This window comes from Ursus arctos, unplaced genomic scaffold, assembly GCF_023065955.2.
Source record: "Ursus arctos isolate Adak ecotype North America unplaced genomic scaffold, UrsArc2.0 scaffold_18, whole genome shotgun sequence".
Taxonomy (NCBI): Eukaryota; Metazoa; Chordata; class Mammalia; order Carnivora; family Ursidae; genus Ursus; species Ursus arctos.
In genome coordinates this window covers 38,947,640-38,969,147 of record NW_026622852.1, presented here as the reverse complement: position 1 = coordinate 38,969,147, position 21,508 = coordinate 38,947,640, and the positions used below count along the sequence as shown (strand labels likewise).

At 41.1% G+C, this 21,508-nt stretch overlaps 1 protein-coding gene and 1 pseudogene across 2 annotated transcripts in view; one reads left to right on the top strand and one right to left on the bottom strand.

Annotated features, from left to right (window-relative positions):
- The window catches only part of MUSK (muscle associated receptor tyrosine kinase), a 92,128-nt gene extending 90,885 nt beyond the window's left edge, over window positions 1-1,243 (bottom strand). For both annotated transcript variants that reach the window (XM_044386737.3, XM_044386738.3), the window contains exon 1: window positions 988-1,243. In XM_044386737.3, the coding sequence (XP_044242672.1) occupies window positions 988-1,066 (79 nt within the window). In that variant the 5' untranslated portion in view covers window positions 1,067-1,243. The remainder of the gene's footprint in view (window positions 1-987) is intronic.
- Window positions 1,244-8,940: 7,697 nt separating this feature from the next.
- LOC113260636 (S-formylglutathione hydrolase-like) overlaps window positions 8,941-21,508 on the top strand; it is a 32,275-nt pseudogene continuing 19,707 nt past the window's right edge.

Genomic DNA, 21,508 nt, shown 5'->3' with positions numbered 1-21,508 from the left:
TTGGGAAAATAACGTAAAGGGAACATAAGTAATTGAGAGTATCATAAAACACAAAACTCTTTTTACTGTAATACAGTTAGTCTGAAGACTCTTTAACCGATATCATTCAATCTTACTTGTGTCTTCAAAAGAATTTCAACGAAGCCCTCAGTCACTTTGCAAGTCACATATTTTCCTGTCTTTCTTCCTGATTTGAAATACATTAGCCTCAGTTTCATAATACGCTGGCCAAAAACCATATCACTGTGGACATTCTTGCTACTGCAACAGGTGTCTGTCAGTTTCTTAAGTTGCTTTCCTTTCCCTGAGGTGGTGTTATTTCCGGTACATTCCAAAGACTCTGAAAAAAAAACTCTCACACTCTCTTGCCAAGCCAAATCATACCTCCAACCTCAAAGTTAGTGAGAACTCATTGTCTTCAGGCTTTTATTATATAGGCAAATTGTGTGAGTCTTTCTCTAATTCCAATTTTTAGGAACTAAAATATTTACTAAGAATTTTGCAAAACTGAAACTGAAAATGGAAATAATTTTTGTTCAGAAACAAACAGTCTGGACATCTGGGAGTAGGGTTGATTATATTCCTGGCAAACCTAACGTGAAAAGGTTTTCATTATCCATTTAGACCACCCTGAAGTTTGACACACACATAAACAAAACGGACCTTGATAACTTGCAGTCTACCTGCTGATGTTTCCCTACAAGTGAGGGCTCCACATTCACTGTGTGGCTAAATTTTTTATTGCTGAACTTAAGCAGGGGGATGGATGCCAGTAGAAATGAGACCATCAATCCACTGCTTATTTATACAGTTTTCTCCCTCTCTGTACACTGCACCCCTACTTCACCAAGTAACACCCAAGCCCACCATCATATGACTCGGTCACGATCAGAACACACACACACACACACACACACACACACACACACACACACACACTCTAGAACTATGACAAGGCAACAAGAAGACAAGATTCCTGAAACAAACCTTTTGGAAGTTTCTCAGTCCCGCTGAAGGCAACCAAAGTAAGAATATGTACCAGTGGAATGTTGACGAACTCTCTCATGGTTAATCCAGGCTCAGGCAGGAGAAAGTTCCTTCTGGACAATGCAAGGAAAATGCCCCCACAGTTTACATTTTAAAGCATAGTTGGTTACAAAAGGGTCGTCTGCTAATGACTGTTTGTGTCAGCAGCTCCACAGGCTCTAAGTATAATCAGGAATTCTCAGACTTGGCTGTAGTGATGGACATGGCCAGCTGGTGAGTATCCACTTAGGCCAGTAATGCAAGTGTAGTGCTGGAGGAACAAGGGAAAGAAAATCCCTTTAGAATCCCTTTTAAGACAGTGGCAGAAGGACAATACCAGATGCCTTTGCAACCATCACCGTATTCCCTGAGGTATAGGTTTCCTGATCTGATTCAGTTCACCACCTCTCCGCACTCACGCCAGAACCCTGGGTGTATCTAACCGGGCTCCTCCCCATCTCTCACCCCACCTCCTACTTCCAGCCCATTACCAATTCCTACAGATGGTACCGACGCCATATTCCTGGATTTCTTCCCCTCCATTGATTCCAACTAGTATAACACTATCCCAATCTCCTTTCCAGACATTCGCTTTCTCTGAGTGATGGCGATAGCGTCGGTCTGTTCTCACCTGTGTCTTATCATCCTCTAGTCTCTTCTCAGATGGGCTGTCCTGCTCCAAAGCCTTCTGTGGCTTCTCGCCGCATAAAAACCTATTCCAACCTCTCTACGATGACAAGGGAGGCCTTGCGGGACCCTGCCTATCTCACTAGCCTCATCTGTTGCAATCCCAGCCTCTATTTTAATATTTAGCAACCTGCCATAAATTCCTGCGTACAGCTTTCTTCCCTCCATGAGTTGCTCATGCTGTTCTGCCCGCCTGGAAAGCTTTCCTCTTCTCTGCACCCAGCTAACATCTCAGCTTGATCATCGTCCCTCCTGAGAGCCGTTCCAGACCCAAAGTCCCATATCTTCCCAAAGTTGCATTGGGTTTGCCTCCTCTGGGCATGCACGTATCTATGTTTATGTCTGTCTGTCTATCTGTCTATCTATATCTATATCTATATCTATATCTATATCTATATCTATATCTATATCTATATCTATGTCTATGTCGTGCACATCTCTGTCATTGCACTTACACCACACCGTTTTAAGATTTTTTGCCTTGTGTTGATATGCCCTCATTCTTTGGCTTCATGAGTCCATGGAGTTGGCAGCTGTGGGATGTCAGCCAGTCACATTCCTTGCAGCAAGTTCTCCTGAAGGTGCACCTCCACAGCTTCCAAAACATTCTACTCTGCGAATTGCCTTTTCCCACCGAACAATCTGTCTTGGAGACTTCACCGTGCTAACACATACCTTACTACCCATTATTTCTATTGACAACGTAGTCATCTGAAGTATGGGTATATGATGCTGTATTTACTCCCCAGCAGTGTACGTGAGGCCCCGTCTCCCCACACTCTCATCAACATTTGCCTTTGAATTCTTATATTTGAATAGAGTAAAAATGGTATTTCATTGTTGTTATTTACATTTATTTCACTGAATACTGTTGGTAAGGAGAATTTTTCATATTTTTATTGTTATTCATTTTCCTCTTCTGTGGCTTTTGTCTGTATTCCTCTTAGGTCATTCTTCTTTTTCTTATTTATAGGAGTTTTTAAGGTATGCTTGCTATAAAAAATTTATGTCATTTGTTATATATATTGCAAATATTTTCCATGTGGAACGCCTTTGCTACCTAACCATAGCGATTGATTCAGAAATGGGCTTATAGCTCATACTGGCCAGTCCAAGATCTTGTATTTTCCTGGACCTAACGAAAGATAAACTCTTCCTTCTTAGATCAGCACCTGTGAAGACCAGGTAAGCCAGGGCTGTTGGAAGCTTTTATGCTCCATGAACAAGAGATTATGTGCAAAGCCATATGAGTTTGAGTGCTTAAACTGCAACCAAAATAATCCTAATGCAATTTTAATAGAAGAGATAGAGATTTGATGAGGTTTCTGTTGAGAATATCCTATGACTGCTGTATATCTCATGGAAAATTTGAATGTTAGTAAGATGAGCATATATTTTATGTGAAATTTAGGAATCAGCAGGATGAACGGTGTGGCTACCTGTCATTTCCATAAATAACACTAGGGAAAGTAGGGTTCTGGAAATTTGGTTGACTCTAGATTTGTGAACTAAATTAGTACCATCCATCAGTGACGGGTAGTCCAAGGTGAGCCCCTGAAACAGCCCTCTTCCTTCAGATAACCAGGGAGAGGACTTGCGAAGGAACACTCTTCATCCTCTTTCCTCTAAAATATAGAATGAGCAGTGATGGCGCCTGTTTTGAATCCAGTAGGAACTGTACCCTCTAGACCAGTCACCCCAGGAAATTATCTCCTCCTTCAAATTCTACCATGACCCATGTCTCAAGGCGAGCACAGTACCATGCAGTGCTAAGGGGAGACAAAACTCTGTCGAGGGAAAATTCAAGCTAGTATTTGAGGGAGAGTGCTGGTTCGAAATGAACCAGTTATTGGCTGAGTGAAGCCCACTGCAGGGGATTCCAAAGTGTGGCAACCAGAGGCTGCCAGCCAATTATATTCCTTGCAGCAGCTTCTTGTAGCCCGGATACAAAATGGCCTTCCATCCTACAATGCCAGCACATCTGTTCCTTACACTAGCAGGCTTATTCAGCCACAGAGGGTGAGACCGGGTGCCACTCTTTCACGACTTCTTCAGGGCATGAGGAGAGCACGTGGGGCTGATGGCCAGTCTTCCTTTTAATAAAATACAGCCAGCTGCCAATGAAGCTTGCCTCACCACCTCTGCTGACTTTGCTTCTTCATCTCAGAAGCTGGCCAAAACTCCCGGGAAGGAGGCTCAAAGAGTAAGTAGCGCTGTTCTGAGCCGCATCTTGAACTAGACACCGGCATTCAGCTGCACAGCAGCCGATAAGACTAGCCCCATTCCTGCCGGAGTCAGCACGTCACCACGTCATCACGTTAGTGCTTCTGGTTTGCACCAGGCTCTCATACATCTGGTGAAGCTTGGCAAAGAGCCCCTTCTAATTATCACAAAGGGCCATGACCTAATTCTCCACCTCACTGGTCAGCAGAGAGTGGGTCATGAATGCCACATGGATTTCCCTTTCCAGAAAACTCCTGGGGAGTCAAAGAGATAGTGTGGGGTTGTATTTTTAAAAATGGATAGGATCTCCCATGAACTGTTAGGATAGTGATTAGAGGTGCATCAAGAGGCCTACACCTTATAAGATTGGAAAGGACTCTTGAAACAAGATGTTTGTTCAATGAATTAATGCATTATACTGAATACCTCCTGTATGTGGGACATTTAGCAACAGGCAGTGGAGCTTAATGTCTGGTGAGGGAATGAATAATAAAAACTACATAAATAATTAAATTATCATCTGGAGACATATGCTATACTATAAAATTATATAAAAACTGAGCCTGAAAAAAAATGAGGCTGGCCTAGTTGGAGAAGCAAGAAATGCTTCTCTGAGGAAGTGCCACTGAGGCTCAGCCCTGCAGGATGGCTAAAAGTCAGACGGCCAAACTCGGGAGGTGTGGGCGTGGACTCTAACAAGCAGTGGGAGAAGAATGTGCAAATGGCTAGGGGTACAGACGACCACGATGGGTGCTGTGACAGATGAAAAAAGTCAGTTTGTTGGGAGTGCAGGAAGTGAGGGCAAAAGCTGCAGAGGCAGATAGGGGAGGTCACTCGGGGCCTTGTATGTCTCAGTAAGAGCTTCGTTCTAAGAGCAGTTAAACACCATGGGAATGTAGATTTCCGCGAAAGCTACAGAAGTGAAGCAGATGGGCTGAGGGGAGCATGTGGAAAAAGAGGAAGCCCTAGAGCTGAGCCATGGCACATTCCAACCTTTCAAAGTCAGTGAAAGAAAAAGAGTGACAAAAAGAGATTAACACAAAGCAGCTAGGTAGGTAGAAAGAGGTTACTGATAGAGTGTCACAAAAGGGAAGGGAAGAGAAGAGAGCATTCCCAGAAGGAGAGCAGGGAGTATGTTGAATGCTGCTGAGTGGTCCAATAAGAAGGAACTGAAAGGTTTCCATTGAACTTAGCAACACAGAAGTGGTTTATGCTCTTGGTGAAGGGCAGTCCCAGGGAGCAGTGGGGAAGGAGATAAGATACCAGAGTGGTATACACAGACTGGAGAGTGACAGGATGTGAGGAAATGGAGACAGTACGTGAGTAGGATTCTCTCAAGAAGAGTGACTGTGAAGAGAGGAGAAATGTTAAGCAGCAGCTGGAGGGAGAAGTTGGACGGAAACAGAATTTTTTCTCTTCTCTTCTCTTCTCTTCTCTTCTCTTCTCTTCTCTTCTCTTCTCTTCTCTTCTCTTTTCTCTTCTCTTCTCTTCTCTTCGGCTCTGTGTCCAACATGGAGTCTGAAATCACAACACTTAGATCAAGAGTCGCATGCTCTACTGACTGGGCCAGCCAGGCACCCCTGGAAGTTATTCTTTACTTATTTTGAAGGTGTGCTGTGAAGGATTCTGTAGAGAGAAAGAGGTTAAAGACACAGAAAAAGAAGAGATAATGGATAGTTCAAGGTCTCCAGGGAGGCAGGAGGGGCTGGAGTCCTGAGCATAGGATCTTGTAATAGAAGGTGATGAGGAAGGGATAAGTAGACACATTTGTAGGTAGGAATGGCAAAGAGTTTATTGAGCCCTCATCTGATGACTTCTGTCATCTCTGTGATGTGGAAGGTGAGGCTGAAGAAGATTTAAGACAGTTATTCTGGAAAATAAGAGCAATCACAGTTGAGGTTGTCACTATAAAGTTATGCTGAAATCATACACTGTGGTGTGATTTTTTTTTTCTCCAGCACTTCTCAGCTTCACAAATGACAGATGTTGAATGGTTAGGTTTATTTTGGGGGCTGGGGGAAGGAAAGGGTATTTGTTAGTGATACATTAGTCCAGGGAAGCAGCATTCCAGAAGAGAGAAGGGAATGTGATGCTAGGGAACAAAGTGGATGTATTGAGAATAGACACAGTCAATAAACAGGTGATGATATTGGCAGCACAAAGAAGGTAGAAACATGGACAAGGAAAGAATAAAAAACTGGAAAGGGAGAGATTTAGTGATGTGGGTAGCTTTAAGCCAGTTCAGGGTTTCATCTTGGGAACATAGCCCGTGACCTGAGGCCATTTTACTTATATGCCATTAAGTTCATTTCTCAGAGTAGAGACCAGTTCTCAGGCCACTGTTACTGCACCTGAGGGACAGTGAGGTGGAGGGAGAGGGAAGGGTAGATTGGAGACAAATAGCAAAAGGATTAAGTCAAAATGTATGCCAGATTTCCAACTTGAAAAATTGAGTGGAGTCGGGCTGCTGGAGTATGGAGACCTGGAGAGCTCATTGGTGGGCGGGTGGGCAAGGGAATGGGGGTGGGTGGAAGAAAAATTGAGTGAATGTAGACAGTGGAGTATTTAATTATATACTGGAAGGAAGTTCCAAAAGGAAAAATTGTCTACCAAAATGGTCAATTTATGTCCCATAAAATTTATAAATTTATATCTTCGGCTGTTGTCTGGGTCCCAAAATGAAATTGATGGCCTACTCAAGTAGAATAAAGGTAGACATACAAAGGTGTAAGGTGTTGAGGAACCACAAGAATTGGTGTGGAGACAGAGAACCACTAATGGGTGCTCTTTGCCATCTCTAGGCCTGAGGGTCAAAGGGGCAGAAAACCACTTATTGGAACCCAGAGACAGGGGTGACTGTGTTGAAGGAGAGCTTCCTACTAGGAACTGAGAGCTTTGGTTAAGGGATTTGGCCAGCTCATGGGAGTGCTTTTGATTTCTGGCAGAGTCTCACCATTGGCCAAACCCAATAGGAAATTGGAGGGCCAGGAAGTCCATTGGTAGAGTTCATAGAGGTAAGTTTCCACAGGCATAGAGCAGGGGACAAGTAGATTGGGAGGACAAATGGAAGGATACCCCAGTTGGTCTCTTTAAAGAGTTCCAGCTTATCCCAGAGCACCAGTCAGACACCAGAAAGAGAGCATGCCAGTACTCCCATTTGTCTGCAACAGTTACCTTTTCAGTCAGCATATCACACTTCACGTCTCTACTTGTTCCCAAAGACTGACTACACTGCTTCTCTGTCATATCACCCTTTGCCCCTCTGAAGTACATCTTTGGTACTCCAGGGTGTTACAGGGGCTTTTCCAGGGTAAGGGTCGGTCTGTCTGGATTTTCCGTACTATGGGACAAAACTGTTCTCTGAGACCTCTAACCTGTTGGTCCCATCCACGATCTCGGCACTTCCTCCTGGTTCATCCAGCCCCACTGGCAGTCTGATAACCCACTGGAAAACTCCAATATGGCTATAGTTCAGAGACCCTGAAGTTCATACATATGGCTTAAACAGTTCCGAGGGAAGAAGCCCTCCAGCAGCCTCCCGGGTATGCCGCTGCCATAGGCTGTTCAGACCCTTAATGCTGCTGCCAGAGAGATTTTTTACTTTAAAAAAAATTATCCACCACATGACTGTTAGAATGGCCCAAATCTGTAGCACTGGTGAGGATGCGAAGCAGGTAGGACCTCTCATCCATTGCTGGTGGGAGTGCAGAATGATTCAGCCATTTTGGAAGATGGTTTGCAGTATCTTACAAAACTAAACATACTCCTACCATAGGATCCAACAATCGTGCTATTTGGTATTAATCCAAAGGAGCTGAAAACATGTTCACACAAAAACCTGTACACAGACATTTATAGCAGCTTTATTCATAATTGCCAAAATTTGAAGCGACCAAGCTGTTCTTCAGCGGGTGAGCAGATAAACTGTGGCGCATCCAGACAACGGACTGTTACCAAGAGCTAAAAAGAAATGAGCTAGCACGCCATGAAAAGACGCGGAGGAATGTTAAATGCATATCACTTAAGTGAAAGAAGCCAATCTGAAACGGCTGCCTACTCGATGATTCCAACTATATGGCATTCTAGAAAAGGCAACACTGTGGAGACAGTTAAAAGATCAGTGGTTTCTGGGGGCAGTAGGAGGGAAGGGAAAGGGACGAATAGGCAAAGCACAGATGATTCTTAGGGCGGTGAAAAAATTCTCTATGATCTAATAATGATGGGTATGTGCCATTGTACATTTGTTCAAACACACAGAGAATACTGTACCAAGCATGGACCCTAAGGTGCTATGGAGTTTGGGTGGTTGTGATGGGTAATATAAGTTCATCTTTGCCGAAAAATATAGTAGCCTTGTGACTGATATTGATGATGGGGGAGGGGAGCACGTGTAGGGGCAGGTAGAATGTGGGAACTCTCTGTGCCTCCTTCTCAATATTGTTGTGAGTCTAAAACTGCTCTAAAAACTAAAGGCTTAAAAAAAGAATGTGTAGCTTTGTGTGCTAGCTAAGTTAGTCTGTGAGGCAAGATTATTGCTCATTGAAAAAAAAAGAATGTATGTAAAGAGTCAAGCACAATGATATTATTTGATTCATGTTTTGATTAAAGTTTTTATATATAAAAAATTATGACAAGTCATTTTATGACCAGCTACAAATCATAAAAGCATCTTTGTAAGGAAGGCATGATCCTCTATCGTGAAGTCATCTTAATATTTGGTTCTGTTTTTTTAACTCAATATTTGAACTTCTTCTTATGTTTGTGTGTTGAGTTTTGGTAGGAGGCAGGTCCCAGCTCTGCCTATAAAAGTCATGAAAAATGAGTACTTACTCTTACGAACCCTGATAGCTAGATATGGATGAATGACCTAAGCTCAGACAATGAGACGTCTTTGCTAGGACTTTGAATTTGGAGCAAGGGACACAAAGGAGGTAGTTAGAATTCATTCCAGGCGTGGTGGCGTCAAGTGCTCGGTGGTGGTGGTGCCAAGAGTAGCACGTAGTCATGGCAGTGCCTCAGCAGTATCCAGTGTCCGGTGATGGCAGTGCCAGCAGCTGTGCCCAGCGTCCAGCAGCGGAGCTGTGTCACCCTGACCAGGCTGTTCCTCTGCTCAGATCTTGGCCATGGTACATGCCACCTGACTGCCTTGGTTCCTGCCTGGCTCTCCAGTGTTCCCAAGTATTCCATAAGCTACCCAGTATCCCTCTAAAACATTTCTTTTCTCCCACGGTAAGCCACTCTCTCAAGTTACATGATATACACACACACTTGCAGGAAATATATACATATCTAAAATATAAATAAATGAATAAACTTATAAATGTTGTATAAATATGTATATTCTCATGGAAAATGCCTTTGATATGACACAAAACTGGGAAGTCCTATAAAGATGAATCCATTTGACTACATAAAAGTTTTAAAAACTGCATGGGAAAACATATTGCCAAAACTTAAATATCAAAATGAAATTAAAAAAAAACAACTTGTGAAGCTAATAAGTGACTCAGGATGTATCTTACTTGAATTTTCCTCAACTTGTGGCAGTGGTGGCTATTTTTTTTACTTGAAGTTCTTTTTCACTTTTTTTTTTTTGATAGAACTTTTTACTGTTTTTCTTATTTTTTGTTGTTGTCTTCTTCATAACCCCCCCACTTTTTCCCCCATGCAGAATTTAAATGTTGATTTTTTCCCAAGTTAAGTCCTCAGCACACCTCTTTTTGCTGAACATTTTCTCTAAGAGTGGTTTCGACCATTTTACAGCATTAGACAACATCTAAGTATATAGGACCCCTGTGCCTGTAGCTCTGAATTAAATCTCTTTTGGAAACACCTGTTTATCTAGTCACCTATTTGGCTATCCCATAAGTAACTGAAACTCAACAGTTGAGATATAATATTATTAATCTGAAAAACATTTAATATCCAACTAGAATTAACAGTGAGATCAGAGAGGACAGAAATGTTCAAACCTTGCTTTCTCTCCCCATCACTGCAAGAGGTAAGACAGAATGCCATTTTTATAAGCCATGGCTCCATAGTGGCTTCCTACCCCTGTCCTTGAGCTAAAATCTATCTGGAAACCAACATGCCTCCGGATACTTGGATCCAGTTCCAGGCATGGAACCAAACGAAGATATCTTTGGCAATGTTGGAGAATATGTGCTTTTTCTTATTGGTGAGTTCTATGAAAACAAGTACTTCAGAGTAGCGACTGGCTATTAACAGGCTATTACTGGCTATATACAAGTTGTGTATAAATTCAGAACCTTTTCATGTCGACATGGCTCTGAATTGACTTGTAACACATGATTCTCAGTGTTCAAGTGCCCTCAGGGATAAGATAGTATGAGCAAAGAGCTAACTCAGTACAGCTATATTGGTCTCCACTATTCACTTCCTGACCATCCCAGCCTTGTATGAAAGAGAGGTGTTATTGTGGGGAGTGGTGGGAGACGGCTTAGGAAAGGTACTATGGTTTCAGAGCTGACAAAATTCAAACTTTTTTCCAAGGTCCTCAAGACCTAGAGTCTAAATTTCTATTGACCGAAGAGTCTGTCTGAATTTAAATGAATCCAAGATCCTAGTACCTGGGGAAATTGGTCCTAAGTCCCTATAACATCAGTATGTCCAGTGCTAAACTCATCATCTTCCCTAAAACATGGGAATTCCTTTCTCTCTTGTTTCAGTGAATATCACCATCTTCTCCTCAGCTTCTTAAGCCACCATGCTGTGAGTCATCCCTGACACCCTTCCTTTTCCTTAGCCCTGTTTTTATCTGAGTCTCATCAAGTTCACATTCTTTCTGAATTGTCCCTTCCTCATCTGCCCCCACACCTCACGTTTTAGCTCCCATTAATCTACCGTCTGTTTACTATGGTATCAGGGAGTGGGTCTCCCTGCCGATCAGATCTCTCCACTCATGTGAGAGAGCTCCTTCTATGTATAAATTTGGCCACGTCATTCTCCTGCTTGGGATGTTTTATGACTTCCTGCTGCTTTTGGGGTAACCTCCACACTCCCTGGTGTGGCAATCCTCTGTTGCCCTCTCCTCCCTCCTTCCTCCTCTTGCCTTCCTCACACCCTTTGTCTGAGGAGTCACTGTCATGCCCTGAAATCACTGCAAGGCTCTTTCTGATCTCCCTGCTTCTTTGCATGGTTTCCCTTCTGCTGGAATGTCACTCCCCTGTTTACTTTTAGCCAATCATGGCTTGTCCTTCAAGATTCCACCTGGTTCTTACTTCCCTGAGAAGTTTCATTTGATGGCCACGTCCAAGTTTGATGTCCTCTGCTCTCACTGGGAGCTCACACTCTGTGCTCACCTCTTTCTTAACCCACAGCATGCTGTATGGTGGAATTCTTAACCTGCTCTTGACTGTGTCTCTCCACAAGGAGGTGAGCCTGTTGAAGGCTGACTTTTGTGTCCTTTACATCTGTGATTCCTGTGCCTACCAGAGTTCCCAATGTGTTGTAGCTCTCGGTACCTATTTTATGATGAAAGAGGGGATATGGGGCACCTAGGTGGCTTAGTTGGTTAAGCAGCTGCCTTTGGCTCGGGTCATGATCTCAGGGTCTTGGGATCAAATGCCTGTCGGGCTCTGTGCTCAGTGGGGAGCCTGCTTCTCCCTTTCCCTCTGCAGTTCTCCCTGCGTGTGCTCTCTCTCTCTCTGTCAAATAAATAAATAAAAATCTTAAAAAAAAAAAAAAAGGAAAGAAAGGGAATAAATGTAACCACATCCTCCTTTCTCCCTAAGAATTTTAGGACTTGCTAGTGGATTCTCTTGATAGGCGAGTGAAGCATTTAAGAGATTTCCTTGGCTTATTCTCTTAGGTCCCCCCCCCCCCCCCGCCACATTCCTTCAGAGTAGCATGTGGAGTGTTATGTCATGCAGAACTGCATTTTGCAGCTTGGGGAAATGATTGGAGGCCTACCGAATGCTGGAGGGAAGGCAGAGCTGGAGCTGTGGAGAGCTGCATACTTGACGTCTGTGCTTCGGTAGAGAAGAAGGGTTATCTGTGTTACTTATCCAGCTAAATTAGGGGGAGAAGGGTGAGCAGGAATTCAAGACATATTCTGTGTACAGGAAAAGAGTAGATTTGATTGGATTTGATTTGGCCCTTCTGTGGCCTTTGTCATTTGGGAACTGAGGATGGTAAGCAAATGTCCTTCCTTGGTCCCTCTTATGATAAAACTGGTACCTGAGTACCCTGCAACATTCCCTTCTGCCGCCTCCTCTTTTCTGCTTCCCTTAATCACAAACCTCATCCGGAGTTTCCCGAGGTATTGTGAGGAGACACAGAAGACTGAAAGCCATTATGTAAGCTCCTGCCAGGATGACAGATTCATCCTTCTTTCTCACTGCCTGTCTCCTTTCTGCCTCTTCATTATAACTGGGGTGTTCTAGACTCCTACCACATATTCCTCAAATATGTTAGATTTGCTTTTAGGGCACCGTGAGATCACCTCCAAAGGAAACATCCCGTCTTAGAAGCTTCATTTCTCGGTTTAGTCCCAGCACTGTTTATATATTCTGACCCTGGCTGAGAGATGCACAATTCAGTTCAGTTCAGCAGGTCATGGCTAGGCGCTAGGCCAGGCCCTGGAGTCCAAAGGAAACATCGACAACTGCTTCCAGTAGGCCATGTGGCGGTGTAAGGAGAGAAGCTCTTGGCAGGGTTCAGAGCACTGCAGAAGGGTCAGAGCAGCCCTCGCCAAGCCTGCCCTGTCAGTGGGGCAGGCAGCCTCCAAGATGGCCCCCAATGATGGAATCCTCTTTCTTTGAGTGTGGTCTAGATTTCATGACTCACTTCTAATGTCCAGAACATAGCAGAGGCGATGGTATGTCGCTTCTGAGATGAGATTGTAAAACGATTGCTGCCTCCATCAGGGGTTTCAGAATAACAGGACTAAGTGAAGCAGAAAGAGGAACAGAAACGTTGCTGAGGATTTTGGAGAGAATACCTGGGTAGATGTGGTGTCATGGTGTAAGATGCCAAAGATCGGATTAAAATCCAATTTAGGGAGGACAGCGTTCTTAATCATGATTTTCGATTTGGATGTTGTAAAGTCATACGGCCTCCAAATAAAAATGTCTGCTAAGTAGGACCGATTTAGGCGTGCAGCTCAGAGAAGAAGTTTGGGCTTAAGTATCAGTGGGGGAATTTTCAGCACATGGATGTTGTTTAATCATGAGACAGCACAGACTGCCATGGGCGAGTTCAGATGGAGCCAAAGTGAGGGCCCAGGATTGAGCTCTTAGTAATGTCGGCTTTAAGAGGCCGTACTGAAGAAGAAGAGCAAGTTAATAAGGCAGAAGAGAGTGAGAAACAACTGCCAGGGAAGCTGGAGGAGATCCAGGCCTGCGCATTGTTGGGGGAAAGAGAAGGAAGTTTCTTAAGAAAATGGGAGTGGTCAACTTGGCCAAAGGCTGCTGAGAGGACAAGGGAGTTCAGGAATGGGAAGTGGCCATCTGATCTGGCCACATGGTGGTTGCTGGGGACCTTGACAAGAGGGATATTTCAAACTTGCTGAGTGAACGGCTAAGATTGCAGACAGTATTTCGTGTGACGACTCCTTAGGAGATCTATGCATCTATTAAATTTCAGTTCGACTTAATTTGATTGGTGGAATCCTCATTTTGGAAATCTGAAGCAGAATGTATTTGAACTGTTGACACCATATGTAAAGTAGCTTTGCAAATTGCTTCCCAAAACTAGCCCTCTTTTTGGCCATGTGATTGAAAGATCCAAAAATGAATACAGTCAAGTTGCCTTTCGCTTTACCTAGCGATAATTGCTAGTCGCACACACAGATGATGAAAATGCCTCTTTATATTCTTGAATTCAGCCGTCTTGAATGAATTCTAGATGCTAGATGCATCTTCTCGCATCTTCTATAAATAGCGCAGTACACTGAAAGTGACTATGCTAGATAAATAAGGGCTCAGGAAGTGTGTACTAATGTCAACACTGCGTGGAAAGGAATTTTCCAGTTTTGAAAACTATACCACCTCAGGGAAAGAGAAGCCTTCATTTAGCCCCTCAGCAACTCAGCGGCTCAGCGGCACAAAATAACACTAGGAAAATTACACTGCACACTGAATAAGTATGACGTGGTCCATTTATTCATAGTCTATTTTTGCAGTGATCTCTTTGAGTTATGCCAGGATTAATAAATGCGGTTTATGCATAACCATGATGCTCTCAGGAGACTTAATTAAATAAAAATATAAACCCACAGATAAGTCTTATTTTTGTAATGTTCTGGTAATCACAGGATTAGGGTAGGCAAACCAACAGGGCTTCTCTGGATTTCTCTCAAAGCCCGAGTGTGTGGCCTGGGTTGCTTTAGGTTAGCCCAGGGCAAGGGGCCGGACTGAACTGTGCCGACAAGGGAAAGTCCTAGAGATTTTGAGCTTGAGTTACACACGCCTTTCTGCATCATTACAATGCGAACTCAGGGAGACATTTTCTATCTTCATGAGCAAATTTAGATTTTTGAGATATTTCTTTTGCAATAGTCTAATAAGACAGTTGTTGATTGTATCTCTCTGGATTAGGAAATCTTAGAGAACTGCAATAAACTAATGAGATTTTTAGGCACTTCCTGTTCTCTGACATTTTCTTCTGAAAAATCTTTTTCTGATTTCAGCCACTCACTGTAAAAAAAAAAAAAATAATAGGAAAACAATAGTAAAATACTGGGTATAAAAACAACAGCCAATCATTTCAGGGTCAAGCCCAGACTTAGAAAACAAACATTATTACCATGTTTGTACATTTGTATCCCAATTTCTTTTATATTAGATATATAGAAAATCCATGTTAAATAAAATGTGAAGCACACAGCATATGGTTTCTTGTACATTTCTACCATCATTGATTATTACAACTTTGATTGTAATGTACAGATACACTGTTATCTGTGTAACCATTCACCTGTTTTAGTTATTTCCAATTTTTAACTATTAGGAATAAAATGTCAGCATCTCATCCATTCTGTTTCATGTGATGCTCTAATTATGGATCATTATATCTAATTCAGATCATTATAGAAATGGAATTACTGCATCAAAGTATGTGAATACTTATGAGGCTCTGGGTGTGTATTTTCAAATTTCCTTCCGGATATTTTCGCCTATGCACACTCTGTCATGACATTCTTATCTCTGAATGCTTCATGGTAATTTGATGGGTAAAAAAGACATCTTGTGTCATTTCATTGTTCATGTGAAATGTAACCTTATGCAATATATGTATTTGCCATTAATACTTCTCCTCTTGTAAGTTATATGAGTTTGTTCCTAGTTTATTTTTCCTGTAGGATGTTTGTCTGTTATTTAATGTATAAGATATTTATGCATTAAGAATTTTAAGTATTATATACACTGTTAAGTGCTCCCTCATTCGTTCAGTTTGTTTTTTATGAAAAACAAGATTTTAATTTTTATAAAACCTAATCTAAAACATTTGTCTTATAACTTCTCTCCAGCGTCTGTTTTATGGTCATAAAAGCTCTCTGGATCCCCAGAAAGGATAATTTACGCCTATGATCTCTTCTAGGCTGTCTAGGAGTTCATTATTTTTATACTGAATTTTCAACCAATCCAGAATTATTCTTACTATATCATGGAAAGTAAAAATATGGCGTTCTTTCCTAAGGCATCAATTGTTCTACTACTGTTTCTTGAATATTCTTTGATTCATCCCATTGATCTGAAATTCTATCTTTTTAGAATATTCTGTCCTTTAGGACAATAATAAGATAGGCCAGGGAAAGGCAGAAGGAATTACTTTGAGTGACAGCTAAGATGACTGCATAGAGTGGAATGCTAAAACATATTCTGGAGTCATGTGGGAGCAGACTGGCATGCCATGATTGATTATTGATGTCTCCCATGGGCACACAAATGGGAGGGTAATAGTAAATATGCTTTATATTTGTACATTGTGTTTCATTAATGTATGTTTCTTGTTAACCTACTATCATATATTGTAACTTTATACATCTAATTATATAGTCCCAATATACATAAAGGAAAGATGTATAGAATTGCTACGAGAAATGGGCAAATCTATAGCCATGTAGAAGATTTTAACATACTTCTCTATAATTGATAATCCATAATGGAAAATGGTAGGTTTTTCCCCAGCTTTATTGAGGTTTATTTGACAAATTTGTAAGATATTTAAACTATACAACTTTAGATGATTTGATGTATGTATATATTGTGAAATAATTCCAACAATCAAGCTAAATAGTACATTCATCACCTCACATAGTTCCCTTTTTTTGTGCATGTGAGAATGTGTAAGATCTATGGTCTTAGTAAATTTCAAGTATACTATGCAGTGTTGTTAAGTACAGTCACCATGATGTACATTAGATCCTCAGAACTTATTCATCTTGTAACTGAAAGCTTGTACCCTTTTACCAAACTTTCCTCATTTCCTCTACCTTACAGTTTCCCTGGCAACCACTAGTCTACTCTTAGTTTCTATGAGTTTGACTTTTTTTTTTTATATTCTGCATATAAGTTATACCATATCAAAATGTATGGCTTATCTCATTTTGCATGATGTCTTCCAGGTTCATCCATGTTGTCACAAATGGATTTCCTTCTTTTTTAAGGCTGAATAATGTTCCGTTGTATGTATATGCCACATTTTCTTTATCCATCCATCCGTTAATGGACACTTCAGTTGTTCCTTATCTTGGGTATTATGAGTAGTGTTGCAGTGATTATGGGAGTTCAGATGTCTATTTGAGATAATGATTTTGTTTCCTTTGAATAAATACCAAAAGGTGGAATTGCTGTATCATGTGGTAGTTCTGTTTCTAATTTCTTGAGGAACTTCCATTCTGTTTTTCATAGTAGCTGTATCAATTCATGTTCCCACTAAAAGCATTCAGGCATTTCCTTTTCTCCATATCTTTGCCAATACTTGTCATCTCTTGTCTTTTTTATGATAGCCATTCTTCTAATAGGTGTGAGGTGGTGTGTCATTGTGGTTTTGATTTGCATTTCCCTGATGATTAGTGATATTGAGTACCTTTTGATGTCCCTGTTGGCCATTTGTATGTCTTCTTTGGGGAAATGATATTCGGCCCCCGACCCATTTTTTAATTGTTTGTTTGTTTTTTGCTATTAAGTTGTATGAGATCTTCATAAACTTTGGGTATTAATCCCTAATCAGGTGTATGATTTGTGGATATTTTCTCCTATCCCATAGATAGTTTTTTTGTTTTGTTGATGGTTTCCTTTGTTGTGCAGAAGCTTTTTATTTTAACATAGTCCCACTTGTTTATTTTTGCTTTTGTTGCCTTTGCTTTTGGTGTCAAATCCAAACAATCATTGCCAAGACTGATGTCAAGGAGCTATTCCACTATGTTCTCTTTTAGGAGTTTTACAGTTTCAGGTCCTATGTTCAAGTCTTAAATCCATTTTGAGTTGATTTTTGTGTATGGTGTAAGATAGGGGTCCAATTTCATTCTTTTGCATATGGATATCCTGTTTTCCCAACATTTATTAAAATGCTATCTTTTCTGCATTGTGTATTCTTGGTGCCTTTATGGAAAATTAGTTGAACTAATATGCATGGATTTATTTCTCGGTTCTCTGTTCTGTTCCATTGATCTGTGTGTTTATTTTTATGCCAATACCATACTGTTTTGATTACTAAAGTTTTGTAATATAGTTTAAAAACAGGAAATGTAATGCCTCTGGTTTTGCCTTCTTGCTCAAGGTTTTTAGCTTTTTTGGGGTCTTCTGTGGTTCCATACACATTTTAGGATTGTTTCTTCTGTTTTTGTGAAAAATGCCATTGGAATTTGATGGAGATTGCACTGAATCTGTAGATCACTTTGGGTAATATGGACATTTTAACAGTATCCGTTTTTCCAATGCATGAATATAAATTCTTCCACTTATTTGTGTTTTCTTCAGTTTCTTTCATCAGTTGTTCTTCTTTTTTCTTTTTCTTTCTTTTTTGCAAGGAGAAGTTCAGCAACAAATGAGTAATTGTATAACATCTTTGAGTTTGGCCCGATTCTGAGATTCAGTGCATTAGTTTAGCCTTTGGGATGTGCATGTGGACACAGGTAAAATCTTCTCTTATGGACTGAAGACAGCAGATCTCCTATGTGAGAGAATAAGAAGATGGGGATTCCAACATGGAGAAAATGGATAAATCAAGGCTCACATATAGAAAGTCACCTCAGAAAGGCCTGATTTGGGGTTTAATGCCAGAATGGCATTAAAAGTAAGGAAGCAGTGGGTTTTGACATAGATGTATTTTATTTTCAAGTAAATAATGCCCAACTGTGCACGAAAATAGGCTCTTTGAATAGCACCTACAGCTAATGATCAAAGGACACACTTCATGTGTATGTAGGGTGGGGGGATAAAAAAGGTAGTTGCCCCCACATTAGTTGTTTTAGCGCTACATTCTCACTATCTTGTCAGCATTTTATTATTGAAAATAGCAGGCAACAGTATATTAAAAATTTATTAAGTGTTTGATGACCAAAATGCCAGTTCATGACATAATAAGAGTCCTATTTGTATCATTCTTCAATTCAAACCCAAACTGTTATAGACCACCCCTAATATAATGGCTGGCACATCTTAGGCACTCAATAAAAACATATTCAACAAATGAACCAGGGACTAAGACTCTAACAACCATGTCAGTTTTGCCTGACAACATTATAATATGTAATTGTTAAATATGGTGCTTTGCCCCATAATGTTTATCGGTAAAGCCTTTTAAACCAAATAAGACAAATAGAATGATGATTACCACTGTCATTACAGAATTACGCATATTTATTATATCCTTTTCTGCTTTCTAAATGTTACAAAATACCCACCTTGAACATTCTTGTCCATAATGTATTGTTACAGAGATGACCCTCCCAAGAACTTGGAGAAAAGGATAAAATACAGCTGCCATGAGAGTTAAGTTCTGATGTTTGTGCGTAATGGATCAGAACATAGACACAGCACACCACAAAAAGAAGATAAAGTGGCTTCCAGGCTAGAAGGGCTTGGGTATAGCCAGTTTGTTTTTTTAAAAATATTTATTTACTTGAGAGAGAGAGAAAGCACAAGCAGGAGGAACGGCAGGCAGAGGGAGAAGCAGGCTCCCCACTGAGCAAGGAGCCCGATGCAGGACTCAATCCCAGGACCCTGGGATCATGACCTGAGCTGAAGGCAGACACTCAACCAACTGAGCCACCCAGGCGCTCTGGGTATAACCTGTTTTAAAACATTCCATATTTAATGGAAGTATTCTTCATCAGAAGGATAGTTGCCAAACCATGGAAACATGAATAAATATCTTCAGAGGTTCCTATGAATTGTACCTATCCCACTAACATCCCAAGGAAACTGAGTCTTAGCAATCAGGCTTTCAATGTCTCTTAGAATTATCCTTTGTAAGATAATGTTAAGAGCTAACTCTTCTTGAGGGCTCACTCTGTTCCAGTCACTGTTCCAAGTGTTTTATATCTTTTAATTTATTTAATCCTCATTGGAATGCTGGGAGGCAGTCACTATCACTGTCCTCATTTTATAAAGAATCTTGTTCGGTAACTTGCTTACGCTCACATAGTTACTAAAGACGCAGAGGCAGGATTTCTGAATCGAGCACCTGTGCCCTTTGCGATTACCCCGAGCACCGCCTGGATGAGCTTTTCTCATTTGTTCATGTATCAAGTATGTCCTGAATGCTTGCAGATGTGCCAGGCACTTGGTCGGCACACTGAGAAGCTAGTGGGACTCAAAACATGCATGGTCCCTGCTCTCCTAGAGCTTACAGTCTAGAGGCAGACAGACCTTAAAGCAACAGATAAGTATCTAAGTACACATTGAGGTAAGTGCTATAAAGAGAACTTACGGAGTGCTCTGGAGTGTCCAGTGGGGACCCTTTCTTAGATAAGAAGACCAAAAAAGTTGTCTCTAGGAAAGTGATAATTAAGCTAAGATTAGATGGATTAGTAAAAGTTAGTGAAGAATGGGGAAAGAATGTACCAGGCTTCGGGGGGAGCATGGCAAAGTGCTTCTAATCCCTTTGACAGGACCGCAGAGGGAGAGGGACGTATCAGGCTCTCAGTGCCGTTAAAAATAAATTTCTCTGTGTCCCCTTGTTCTGACTTTATGTTCACTAGACAATCTTATTATACTTTGGCTTCACACATGCTTTCATAATAACAAGAGAATGCAATGATTGTGCAGACTTGTACTGTTTTGTTATTATGAGAGTCCTTTGTCTTCGTAAATTAATAAATCCACGTTTATATCAATCTCTAGAACATTGTCTTCTTCCCAAATTTGTCAACCTCAGACTCTAAGCTTTCACAGCAGAACACCAAATCCTCCAATGGAATGACCTCGTTTCCAGGTCGAGTTCCCATGCAACTCTAACCTGCCTTTTCTTTGACAATTCAGTGCTAATATCCAATCTTTCTCGTTTGTGAAGTTTTATGTATATGCACTGTTCAGTAAAGTAAAAGAGACGCGAATGGTTTAAGAAAAAAGAAACAAGCATAGATTTAGCGAGCACACAATCCGTGATTATTCTGATTAGTTTTACTGAAAAGAAAGTCCATCTGGGAAAGCGTCTGAATGAAATCATGTTTTGAATATTGAGGGAATAAAACAGACACCATCTTGTCTTCGCAGTCATGTGCTGAGTGAGTAATGCTGGTATTCTTTTTATGAGATTGTTTCAGTATAAGACTGTAGTAAACGGTGCTAGTAAGTGTTTCCCCACTACAAGCATGGAAACGAGACTTACTCATAATATTTATTTCTTCTCCAGAGTGCCTTTGCAGACCTGAAACATCTGAACTAACAAAAGGCCTCCAACTTATAATATAACACAGCTGCTCTGAGGATTGCGTGCATGCATATGTGTGTGCGCGATGGGAGGGGATTTCCTTGTATTTATTCATTTATGTGCCCTCTGGAGAAGGGGCAAGTTTAGTCCAACTGGAATTCTAAGTGTCTTTTACTGGGCATTTGTTAGATGTAAAAAGTTGGCTCATGTCTAAAGTATCTTCCAGGCAGTGTGCAGCTGAGAGCCATAAAACACGAGATTGTATATCGTTTGGGAACAGTGCACTAATGGGTGGCATTTCCACGGTGAACAATTCATTTTTCTACCAGTACAGAATAGTGCATGTGTTCTAAGGAACTGGCATTATATAGAACTTATTATCAAAAGCTATGTTTTATAATTATTTGCTACTAGTAACTATTTATAATCAACACAGGCACTACGCTTTTTTTTTTTTTAAGATTTTTTATTTATTTATTTGACAGAGAGAGAGAGACAGCGAGAGAGGTAACACAAGCAGGGGGAGTGGGAGAGGAAGAAGCAGGCTCCCAGTGGAGGAGCCTGATGTGGGGCTCGATCCCAGAACGCCAGGATCACGCCCTGAGCTGAAGGCAGACGCTTAACGACTGAGCCACCCAGGCACCCCAGGCACTACGCTTTTAACAGAACATAAACAAAAATGGTTATCAGCTCCAATAATCCAGCTCTTTCTTTATTCTTCACATTTGTC